Here is a 12,507-nt window from a genome sequence, read left to right as displayed (position 1 = left end):
AAATGTATATATTTTTTTTCTTGCATAGAAAGTCTCTATTGGCGGCAAGATCAATGGAGAGCTACTCGCCTTACGGCTGGAGCTAAGAGCAGTCACATCTGGTCTCCCTGCTTGCGTGAGAGGCAGTGTGTGACTGTGGCTTGGGTGAGCTACAGCTGGTTACTGAGCAAGGCGACAATGGATGGATTTCGGAGGAGCCTTTGCCAGAAGAGGTGTCAGGGAAGGCCGGGAGGGCTACACAGGCCCTTAGCTGAAATTACAGTGCAAAGCAAAGGCAAAAGTGCCTTTTGTTTTGTTTTCTTGGCTTTTTTAATGGAAGGATAAAATCAGAATAGTTTTGTGTGGGTTTTAGAATAGTGGTTAGTATTCTTCATTTGAAATGGAAACACTCAAGATGCTGCAAAATTTAAAGCACCAAACCCAGGCATTTTAGACAGAGAGACCTTCTCAGACTGTAGCAGTAGCTTACCTGAAAAAAGCAAGTATAAGAATTAAGCAGACGAGGCTGCATGCCTGCACCTCCCATTTTCTTGCTTTGCTACTTCTCCAATTAAATCTGATAAAAGTCACAAATAGCTTATTGTAACTACAACAAATTCAACTTTCAGTGTTCTTTTCTTCCTGCCAAGTAAAATAGAATGTAACTTTGACTTTGGACGATAAATCTAAGGTACTGTAAGCTGTAATACCTCTTAATTGAAGGCAATTGCTCTGTGATGACAAGAGACATTACCTATTCTTCTAAGTCCTACCAAACACAAGAAAAAGGACAGAAAATTATGAACTAATGAAATATTCTTGGCATGTGTGACCTACAGTTAAGTTAGTCCAGAAATAATGCTGTTAAATCCTTTCATTTTAGAGAATACGGCCCCTAAAAGCCAAGATGCCCCCACTTTATGCCACTTGTCCTGTCTTGGCTGACTTTCATTTAGGTTCTGCAATAAGGCTAATTTATCTGTTAAAAACTTGAATTAATTAATATTTACAACATGAAAAGAGCCATACTGGGTTGGACCCAAAATCCAAACAGCTCCGTATCTTCCTGTGAAAGTAATCAGTAGCAGAAGCTGAGGAAAAGAGGATAAATAAGGGGAAAACACAGAGTGATCCTTCTGCTGAAATGGCTTCTCAGCTTCTGGCAGCCCGTACTATACAGCCTTCCTGCGCTGGGAGTTCTATCCCCGTATGGATTTCTCTTTCATAAATGAGCCTTGTGGCTTTTTAAACATGTTCGTACATTTGAACATCTTTTGGCAATTAGTGTCACAATTTAATTGAGTTCTGTGGAAAAGAAAACTCTCCTCTTATGATTTCCTGCTGTCTGATGATTTGGGTTCCCTATAGTGCCATGAGAAATACTCACCTTCAGTTGTCTCTTTTATTTTCTTTCAGTCTTCTCTTTCCTCCTCCCAAGTCTATTCTATTATTTTTTGTCTCCTTGTACAAAAAATAACCTTTTGATCATCCTTATTATTCTTTATACCCCTCATGTTTCTATCCCATTCTTGTTGAAGTAGGTGGAGCAAAAATACACACTGCACAAACCACCATTACATTGCGAGTTTATGCATTGGTATAATTACATTTTCTGTGTCGCCTCTTATTTTCTTAATAATTCCAAATGTTGATTCATTATTTTTTCCCCTGCCACTGAACTGATGTTCTCAAGGAGCATTTTTCAGAGACCACATGAAGGTGTGATTCTCTTTGAAAATGGTTGTTTCTGTGGTTTTGCATGGTTTTTAATGCAGTTACAGGAGTATGTCAGAAGGAATAGCACGGCATCTATACAGTTAAGCTTGCTACCTCTCCCGTTTTGAGCATGGCCCAAATGTTTTGTGGCTCGCTTTCTATCAACCCCATCACAAACCAGAGTACTCTACTCCTGAGCCTTTTTTTTTCAGTGATGCATTACACTAACAGCAACTTGGTATTGATTTCTTCAGATTTCATCTTTTCAGCAGAGCCCCATTAAACTGTTAACAGCAGAAACCTCATGTTGTAAGCTCCTCTTTAGACATTTAGATGCACATCTTGTTATATCAAAGGGCTGTGTATCACTTTTAAAGAAGCTAGTTGCTATTATGGAAAGCAAAAACTAGATTTTACGTTGTCTTAGCTCCCCCTAGTGGGTTTTTATCTCTGCTGTATTTCTTAATATCAGATTAAGATGTAAACAAATAATTTTCCTTTACTCCTTATACTCAATATGAGTATAATCTCTTGTTGTTTTTGTTAGTATTTCCACTCAGAATGGAAAAACTTACTAGACCTACCAGCGTGCTGGGTAGATTGCAGAAGAGAACATTGCTTCTCTTTGAACCTGGAGTTACTATAGTGTTTGCTCTTTAATTCAAACTCTTTACCTACTTCTGCCAGAAAGGATGAATTGATGATAGCCAGGCATCTCTTCTGACGCAGTCCTAGTTGTTTGCAGGCAACGTACACAAGGTCGTATTTCCCGCATGCAACAGGAACTGCAGGAAGCAGTTTGTGCTCTGTTTCAAGTATCTTCCGATTATGTTCCCTCAAAAGTGCGCTGCTTGCTTTCTCTTTGGGCCATGTTTTCCGCTTCATTTCACAGTGTTTCCTGGACTTTTCTGGTGTTTTCAGAACCTCTTGATGAGTCATACATGGCTTCACCAGACGCTATCCAGCCCAGAGTTTTTCTTCCATCCACAGAGTACCCCTACAGGTCACATCACGCAGTAGTATCCCCACACTCCTGGATCAGTCAGTGATTTGGTTCTAATCTTTTGTTATCTAAGCTGTACTTGCGCAAAAATGTATCATTTCTCCTGCTGGGAACACTAAGGGTGCCTCTACATTCCTCTCCTATTTTGCATCAGAATGATCTCCTGGAGCACATCTCCCTGGTGTCCCCACATACTGCACCTTGGTCACAGTGTGGCATGGCCTTGGGAGGAGAGGGGGACTGGTTCCCTTTTGGATGAAACTGAATGGAAGGATACACTCCAGGAGCAAGCCTAATGTACTAAATATCAACGAAAACTGCTTATAAACCGTAACAGATCTAAGAACGATGAGCTTGCACTCAAGCAAGTAGAACCGAAGAACCGCCTTTCCTTGTGACTGTTACGTGTTCCCAGATGTTCAAGGAGCAAGTGACATCCCCTCCCCAGAGTCCTTTCCTTTCTGTCCCAAAGCAAGACAGAGAAATTTGAAATTTGGATTCTGCTGATCCAAATCTCTCTTAATGTTTTTTAATAATTTGGGTTGAGAATTGTCATAGGGAATGTTAGTGAAGGTAGCTATCTTACTTTTATTTTACTTTGTTCTGTGGTTGACCATACCTACTTTTATGATCTCATACAGGCTAGGTGTATGAGCTGGACACACAACAAACCAGCTCAGCCATCAGTAATTTTATTCAAAGCATTTTACACTTAAGGTTTTCAGGTCTCTTCTCTGCACAGGATGACTTGACAACGGTCAGAATAATAGGTGTTTCTTTCATTTTAGAAGTCTTTGACTCAACTACAATTAATGGCTCGAAATTACATCTCTCAGTGAACTATTTGCTAGTTTATGTGTGTCATGGACTTATTCAAGACTTGAATAAGTCTTACTGTCTGAGTGAGAAAAAGGGATAACTCTCTAAATTTCTAGCTCTTGTGTAGCCACTCCTAATGATAAGGCTGGTTGTAAAAAATGCTGCCTAGGTGGATTAAGCAGTATCTGCATGATTTGCCGAAGCAGAACCATTTCTTTGCTTAAGACTAGATCACCGTCTAATAAAGCTACAGCTGCATCTGCATTTGAAGTTAAACATGTCTGCTTTATTTCTAGGTAATAGCTCAGCAAGTTTCAGAGGAGAATTTACAGGAAGGTCGTCTGTACCCTCCGTTAGTCACTATTCAGCAGGTGTCACTGAAAATTGCTGTGAGGGTAAGTCATTTCAGTCTTTTGTGGCTTCTTTTCTTCCCATGCTGTCTACATAATTGAGCATTTGATTTGATCAACTAACACACCTTCACACCAGCTGAAGGTGGTTTATGTCAATCAATCTTGGACAAGTAGCAGTTTCAAAATTAAATTTAAATTCATAAATGTAAATGTAACCCAAATACAAGAAGAAAAGATACGGAACTATAGCAAGTGTTTATGTCCGTAGAGCCCAAACTGCGCTGCCCAGCAGTTAGGAGCAGGTCCCCAGGCTCACGCTCATGCGAGCTGCACAGCTGAAGGCTTTTGGCCCTTCATGATTATCAGTTGCCTGTCAAGAAAGTAAATGTCACGCTGTGTCTGGGCACCATTCCCTTTTGTTCTCATCCTTACTCTTACTGGCCTATCAAAATAACTACCTACAGGGGCTGCTTTTTGTTTATGGCTTAGGTTTGGGTCAGGGGTTGTGCGGTTGGTTGGCTTTTACTGGCAAATACAGAGCCGATGCAGATGGATTTTCAGTAACTGACCTAACCCTGCAGTTTTCCAAGAAATTTGGCTGCCCTGGAGAGAAGAAGAGGAAGCTTTCAAATAATGTATTTATCCCTGTTCTTCCCTCATTCTTTATTTTATGGGGGGCAGGAGGGTCAGCATTTTAGGAGGTTATTTTGTTGGTCTTCTGTGAAATTTTTTGCTCCAATTATTGTTTTCTCTCTTGGTCACCTTACTGTGAATAATTCCACTTACTGCATATTCTTTTGAAAGAATCACAAGGAGCCATGATGCATAAAACAGTTCCCCCAGCTCCATTCACTCTGTGTATTTTTAAAAAAATAATCCTTCCTACAGTTCATGTCTTCTTAGGCAAGTAATAACTGTTCTGTAGATGTCAAAATGTTACCTAGATTCCTCAGGTGAAATCAAACTGCCTGTGTGTTTGGCAGAAACATGGTGATAGATAGTCCTCCTCTACTTTTGCGTCTTATATAAAATACAAAAAAGGAAAATGTTACCAAACAATTCTTTCTGCCTGATCTCTGTTGAAATTTCATTCCTGCAAATACCTATTCTGGCTCATACAGCCCAAGAGGTTTAGTGATGGCCTCCACCTTTTCCAAGGGAGGAATACTCTCAAAATTTTTTGGAATACCAAACTTGGGGTGCAAACTCAGACCTTATTCAACCGTGCTAATTATGTGCACAGACCTGAAGATGAACTCTTACGTGAACACCCGAAGTGCTTCTCAGTCACATCAGGTTGGGCTTCAGATTAATCCTAGAAGGGAAGTCTAAATATGGTAACTTGGGGTCTCAGCTTCCCACCAAGCTAAAACACTTATGTCTTAAAGAGACGGCTAAGGAGAGCAGGAGGGAGACGGTCTTCCTTTTATTCAGAGTAGAAGCGTTTGTCTGTTTGCCAAATAGTGTGAAGCAGATCTTTCCAAAGAGTGCCGCTGCATAAAACCAGTTTGTCAAACTTCTTCTGTTTCGTGGATGAACGTCTAAAGATACACATTTCTCAAGTCGGTGTTCTTCAGATGTGAGAGGCTACTTTGATGTGTTGAGTGGGCTCCAGCCCCTTCTAAACTTCCCTTATGTCTCAGCTATACTTGTGATGCATAACTCATTCACTTAGGTATGGCCTGCGTGAGGAGTAAGCAAGCAAATATTCATTATTTCCCCCAGCCATCTCCAGAATTAAACCTGTGCACTGTGTAGGACTAATGTTTTCTCGTGTTTACCTTTAAGAAATATATTATCAAACCATGGCAAATAATAAACTTCTCCAATATGCACGGAGCATGGAAGCTTTGAACAAATCACACTTTTCTTACGGTGCTTTGGAGAAGATGGGAAACCAGGGTAACCTGATGATGGGAAAGCAGAAATTGTATCTCAGCGCTTGGGGTTTGTGGAATATTTTATCCACCGCTGCACAATAAAAGCTAAGCTATTACTGGACGAGGAGCAGCACTGTATTTGTAAAAGCAAAGACATGTAATCCTGTTCAAAGGTAGCATGAGGCAGACTCACTTAAATGCAAACATCATCCTGTTCCTAGTCTTATTTGCTGTATATTAGCCCACATCCAGTGTGAATATAGGTGACTGTCAGCACCAGGGAAGGTGAAGTCTTATCTTGATTTTGAACTAATTCCTACTTTTAAATCCTGTTAAATGTACTCACATAGTTTATCAGCACTAATTAGGATTTTAATGCATCTTTCTAGATCGCAGAAGAAGCCTACAGGAATAACACTGCCTCCACCTATCCTCAGCCCAAGGACCTAGAAGCCTTCATCCGCTCTCAGGTTTACAGTACTGATTATAGCAGCTTTGTGGCTGACTCCTATACCTGGCCTGAAGAAGCCATGAAAGTGAAACTGTAAATATTTAATGAAGAATGAACAAACTAGCTGCAGTTAAAAAGCATTAAAATATTCAGAACATTTCTGCCTAGGAAACCTAAGAATAACTAATTTTTTAAGATGCAGAAAACTTTTTCTAAATTGTAATATTTGGTTAGAAACTCGGATCAAGAAATCATATTAATTATACATCAGAAAATAAAAATTAATCTGAGAAATCTATTTGTGTTTGGTTATTTTGATTGTTATTTTAATTGAGATATCCTACACTATAGTATGACAGATCTTTTTGTTATTGAAGTAAGTGGTTGTATCTTGAGTTGAGAGTTCTGTCACAAATGTCAATGAGAACTTAAGCAGCAAAATGGTACCATGGAAAATTAAATGCATATGATGACTGTTTAATCCATTACAGGTCACAGTGCAACTTCCATTAGTTGTCAAGCTACTATTTAAAAAAAAAATAAACAAACAAAACCTTAAACAACAATAATGTTAGAATATTTTTCTCCAAAGAAAAGCCTTATTGATCACTCCTGTGTGGAGTAATGAAAATTCTCTAAGAACTGAACCTGCAGAACCTTTTGTTTACGTCTAATTAGAATATTTTAACATTACTTAGCTAAGCTAAATTCCTGTAGATGATCAAAGACTTAATTCCCCCACCAAGATGACTGCAATTCTGGTACGCTGTGATTGTTTGGCCTGAAGTTCATGGAAGTGTTTGGACTCCATGGTCTTGACAAAAAGGGAGTATCAAAATGTTCTGAATAGGCTTCTTTTTCGCTAAGTATTTTCTTACAAACAGCAGTTATCTGGCTAATGGTAGGGTTTTTTATGTATCAAACCCAATGAATTCCTGTAGTATTTGAGGCCAATGTGTTTTTAAACACGTCATATGTGATAAAGTATTGTTCTTTGTAACAAACTCCCAAATCACCCATCATAAATAATTATGATGGGGAAGAGAGTCCATCATTATGGGGGCAGCAAACCCATTTTATTAATTCTTTGATATTTACTGATGATTTCTCTCACTTACTACTATTGGAATGATATGGTTAACTCAATGTCTTCAGTATGGTCTTTAAAATAGTTGTTTTTACAACTTCATTGAATATGTTCAGCTGCGCGCTAATTTCAACTGAAGATACATTCTTACCTGTCAGCCAGTTATCAGAAGTGATACCTGGCAGTGACCCTCATTGTTCTACAAAAAAGTGATCCCACTGAAAGCATCCAGGGATACTACTTGTGACCTGCATTATTCTGGATTCAGGATTAGCATTTCCAGAAGTAAGTGTCACGAGTCTGTGCTTTTCCTTAGGAGGATACACGATTGGATTGTACTATCAGTGCTTCCTCCTTTAGAATAAATGAACAAACAAAGCTTGTGCTCAGAATAAAGCTTTAGACAGCTCTAACTCCGAATTGTTTGACCATCCTCCTGCACAGACTTTCTGACCTATGCCAGCATTGCCTTTCCCATTTCCTTCTGGTTGAAGTCTCAGGGATAAGGCCTATTTCTATACCAGTTTGTTTTGCTACTTTAAAGGAAAAAGTTTATCATTTGGTAACTTCCCAACAGGACTGAATGCAAATTGTTTTATTCTTTTTTGAGTCATGATCATGTGGAATCTGCACTTGTATATCAATGTTCTAAAAAAAACCCGAAGAATTATTAGTTGTTACAGAATTACCACTCCAAGAAAAACGTAATATGCTTTCTCGACAGTTCTGGAAACAAAGTGTACTTGAACATTTTTTCTACTATCATGCTATAGAGATTATCTCTACAAATCCCAAAATTAACTTTATGTGTCCAGCCCTTCAGCTCCACCACAGCTGCAGACTGCAGATCCTGAATTCACAAAGAGAGGCACTTCCTCCCTCGCTGCATAATGGGAACCTGTAAACATCGTTTGCCTTACTCTGCTTTGGCCAAAGTTATGATCATACAAACAATATACTCACCACAGTGAAGGAATGTACGTTAATCATCATTCTGAGCAACCAGAACTACTGCCATCCTCTGTATTTCAATATATTACTATTATGAGAAAAGTATTGAAACGCTTCCATGTGTTTTATTTGAAATAAAAGTATCTGTTATTTTTGTAGTCACCTGCACAGTGTACTTAAACACAGTCTTTAAATAGCTGCTGTCAAAGTGGCCTGGTTTTTAGATTTGAACAGCCAAACCTCAACAGCTCAACAGTAAGTCTGCTTTTATTGCTCGGTACCAATCTTCCTATTACGGTGCTCAGTGACAAAGGGGAAGGCGGTAAGCTGGTGGTCCTTCAAGGCACAGCTACTGGGGACTTTTCAGTGGCATTCTTCATCTACATATTATATTGATGACATTTAAATATGGTAATCCACTATAAATTGAAAGATTGACTTGCAATTCACTATCTAAATACACACTCAGCACACTACCCCATAGGAAAGCGCTGCCTGATGAGCCATTAATACCATTTCCTGTTACAAGCTGCTGGAAATTGTCTTTCAGTTCAGTAATTTGACATATAAAAGATTCGTAAAGTTATACGTATTTTTATTTAATATAGTTTTTTCATTTTTCTGTATTTTACGTCTATTTCCTTATGTAACATAGGGGAAAAACAGAGGAAATGCTAAACTTTGTCTCATCTTACACATTTTCACTTCCAAGGTGCTTGGCCTAACAATGTAAATATAAAATGCTATGAGTTGAGCAGCTGAAAAATTACTGTTAACATAACCAGACCGTAATGAGATGATAGGAAGAGGATTGCAAAAATGGTGGTATTGGCAATATAATGGTATAGGTACTACCCAAAGCATACAAGGGATGGGGTGATGTGGGCTTCTTTCTCCTTCCCCCCCCGCCCTTTATTTAAAAGCAAAACTTGGTCCTGTGGTTGGACCCAAGCCTATGTGTTTCATGGATTAGTTGAAGTGAGAGCAGATGCTCTGTGAAGCAGTAAAAGACATTGCAGGCACCATCATGAATGTAGCAGTGAGATTTCCTTGAGCTGGATGTGCTTTTGTGTCGGAAACCACATTAATCTGTGACTGCAGCCACTTTGGTATCCCACAACTGGATATTACAGTGTGGGATGTTTATCACCTTGCAAGCACTTTTGAGGTGTGGCTTGTAGTGACAAATGCCAATTTTAGGGTCTCAGAAAATAAGTAAACACCTCTCAAAAAAAAATTCAGAACAGAAGCTAAGATTAAGTACTTGAACCATTCTTTTTGTATGTTAAACAGCTTCCCTTTTCACAGTAGCTATAAGGCACAATATTTCAATGTTAGCATCATCTCTTGCTGTCCCAAATTAGAACTCCTTACACAGTTTCTCTTATTTGTCTGAAAGTTTGCCTTCGACACCAAATAAAATCTGAAAAATGTGTCCACTTTGATGTTGTTTCAGGAATTCTAGGAACTGGCCAAGATCCATGTGATAGTCATTCCTCAGGCCATAATCACCGTGTGCCTGAAACTGTAGGTCTTCAAAAGCACGAAAGAGACGAAGATTATCAATGCTTCCCTCTGTTTCTATATTCTCCACATGCTTGCATGAAATATGCTTCCAGTTGGGATACCTAATAAGACGCCAGAACTCTTCACAGTTTTCTCGGAGTCCCTCCACACAGATGACACCAGGTTTCCCTGTTAGGCAGAAGCCAGTCAGATTTAACTTCCTTGCACAATCAAAAATCTTTTTCCTCAGTTCCTGCCTATATATGTGATGGCTGTAGATCCACATGCGGTGCAATGTTTCTTTAACTACAACTTCTTTTGAAGTACCTTCAGATGAGATCTTACTGTTTTCCAGGTAAGGCAGGCTGTGGTCTTTCACCCATTGCACAGCTCCACATATACACAGTTCACCTGAATCCAAAGAGCTGATGTGAGAAGCGAGACCAGTGTTGAGCTGCAACTGTTGCTGTCTGTGCAGTGCATTTGATCTTGCAAAAAGCTGAGGAGCTACGTGAGGATACATATGAGGCAGCAGTACCTGCAATTCCACTTTTACCTTAAAAAGAGAACACACACACACACACAAAAAGAAAATTAATTCTGCAGCTACTGAAAGACATGCTAGACTCTTTTTCCCTGTCAAAGGCAGATTATGAGGGGAAGCAATTAAGATTGCAACATCCTGAAGCCTGGAATTACTTCTTCTGCTTTTCCTTTGTCCACTCCTTTCCTTTTGTTGCACCATTCTGGGACTTTCCCAACATATCTAATGCTATCTTCTGCCATTTACAGAAATAATGCTGTGGCTTGAAAGAAGGTACAGTTACCCTCTACGGATATTTCTATTGCACGTTCTCAGTACATGCTCAGTGTTGCTACAGCGATGAACTACGAGTCTGTCAGAGTCAAGGGGCCAGTGGCTTTTGAGAATCTTGTCCCTTACCAAATGCACATCTCATCAATGAACTCAGCCCAGTTGCTGGATCTACCCCAGGAAAAGAAAGCCAGGAGTTAAACAAAACTTGTTTACGATTGTACATATTGTATATAGAGGCATTATGATTATTTTAAGCAAGTATTCACCCTAACAGAGGAAGCATTCTCAGGATTATAGGGGATAAAAAGATCTACATGCATTTTAATCGGGGGAAACCTCTGGATTATCTTGCCTGATCTCCTACAAACCACGGGCTGTTGAATTTCTCTCAATCATTCCTACAGTGTCTTAAAATGGAGCACCTCATATTCTTTGGAAACCTAACACTGCCTCTGGTCCGAGAGCAGGAGAGGGTTCATGTGTCCTCGGTGCTCGAGGCTCTTGCATTCCACTCGGGGACTTTCACTACAGTATACAATCAAATTATTAGTCCTGCAGAGAGAAGTGAATCATGAAATGACTATCTTTCCAAGCTCCTTGACAATCTGCCATGGAAAAAAAATTCTTCCTGCAGAAGCCCTCCCTACACAGTTCATAAAACTCTCTCTGAAGGCTGGCAAAGGGGTGCATTTTAGACATATACCTAAGCCTGTACATAAGTTTCCAAATAATCATGAAGCCACATCATTACCCAGTAAATTATTTTAATGTTTAATTATCCTAATTATCCTTATTCCTAGGAAAATGCATATACTTCTAGGTTGAGTTTGTCGGTTTTCAATTTCCCATCATTGCATTATTGTATACTCAGACCTACACTAATGGCTATGCTGTCTACACAAGCATTTACATTACTTAGATGTCATACATAACCTTTTCTTCATTTGGATAAACTCTTGGAACTCCTTATACTCGTAAGTTTCGGGTTTTGAATTGGAGTTCCTAAGTTGATTTTGTTTTAGTGTTTGTGTGACTCTTCTTAATAGTATTCTGCCCTTTGGGGCTATTTTTACATTAGTGTATTTCAAATACAGATCAATGAATGTTAGTACATGTGGCAAGGAGGGGAGGAGAGAAGTAATAGGGTGGTTTTGCTAGAATAATGTAAAAAGTCCAACATATGTATTTCCATGCGGGGAGCGTTGCCTTTGTAACACACAACTCTCTAAACCAGTAAACTAACAACCCTCATATAAGCACAAGCCTAGCTAAGCTCTTGTGAATGCTGTGTGTGCTGCTGATGTTGGTTGTCTATTCCTATCTGTGATTCTATTAGCCTTTCTTGCCCATAGAAAGTTAAGACTCAAATGAATAATAAAAATCAAGACTTTTTTGTTACCCTTGACTTTTGAAACAGCAAACAGAAATTAGGTCAGGTTTTTCCCTTTTTTTTCAGGGCAGCGTTTTTAAGTGTGCACGAGGAGTAAAGAAAACAACACGTGAACGCATCTACGTGGAAGTTCTCACCCTTGCCTCCCCTACATCAACAGCGATCGAATATTCGAGCTGTGGGGGCAGCGCTCCATCATCGTTTCTCAGGTAGCGCTGCACGCTGGACACAGCATCCTCATCCAGATCCATTTCACCTTCTTTGGGAAACATTGAAAGGAGCATTTCCACTTCCAGCAGCTGGAGCTCCAGGCATTCTCTTACTGTGACGGCCATGGCCTGGAACAAGAGGCCTGGAGTCAAACCCCGGCGTTTAACAGACAGCAAGGCTCACCACCGCGCCGTGCAACCGAACGAGCGGGCCTCCGCCGAGAAACCCCACCATTATTTAAGGCCAGAAGTTGATTCAATACGACGGGGTAACAAAACGTTCAGAAGTCAGTCCCTCACAGCCGAACTGGAGGAGGGAAAGGGACGCGGCAGGACGCCCAGACAG

General features: G+C 39.8%; 2 protein-coding genes across 5 annotated transcripts in view; one reads left to right on the top strand and one right to left on the bottom strand.

Moving 5' to 3' along the window:
* Nucleotides 1–6,499, top strand: part of ME1 (malic enzyme 1) — a 178,502-nt gene extending 172,003 nt beyond the window's left edge. The window contains exons 13-14 of the mRNA XM_049818306.1: nucleotides 3,814–3,912; nucleotides 6,140–6,499. Of these exons, the coding sequence (XP_049674263.1) occupies nucleotides 3,814–3,912; nucleotides 6,140–6,298 (258 nt within the window). The 3' untranslated portion in view covers nucleotides 6,299–6,499. The remainder of the gene's footprint in view (nucleotides 1–3,813; nucleotides 3,913–6,139) is intronic.
* A 2,318-nt stretch (nucleotides 6,500–8,817) lies between these two features.
* RWDD2A (RWD domain containing 2A) lies at nucleotides 8,818–12,440 on the bottom strand. Of its 4 annotated transcripts, XM_049818314.1 has the most exons (3): nucleotides 12,394–12,440; nucleotides 12,090–12,290; nucleotides 8,818–10,301 (listed from the first exon to the last, which is right to left on the bottom strand). In XM_049818314.1, the coding sequence occupies exons 1-3, from the start codon at nucleotides 12,394–12,396 to the stop codon at nucleotides 9,624–9,626; spliced, it is 882 nt and encodes a 293-aa protein (XP_049674271.1). In that variant the 5' UTR covers nucleotides 12,397–12,440; the 3' UTR covers nucleotides 8,818–9,623. The 4 variants fall into 4 exon arrangements, 3 of the variants coding, with proteins under 3 accessions (XP_049674271.1, XP_049674272.1, XP_049674273.1); XM_049818315.1 differs by lacking the exon at nucleotides 12,394–12,440 and having other exon boundaries at nucleotides 12,090–12,362; XM_049818316.1 differs by lacking the exon at nucleotides 12,394–12,440 and having other exon boundaries at nucleotides 8,818–11,114; nucleotides 12,090–12,195.
* Nucleotides 12,441–12,507: the final 67 nt, after the last annotated feature.

Source organism: Accipiter gentilis, chromosome 15 (assembly GCF_929443795.1).
Source record: "Accipiter gentilis chromosome 15, bAccGen1.1, whole genome shotgun sequence".
Lineage (NCBI taxonomy): Eukaryota > Metazoa > Chordata > Aves > Accipitriformes > Accipitridae > Astur > Astur gentilis.
The sequence above is the reverse complement of the archived record's forward strand: the minus strand, read 5'-3'. Positions and strand labels throughout refer to the sequence as shown.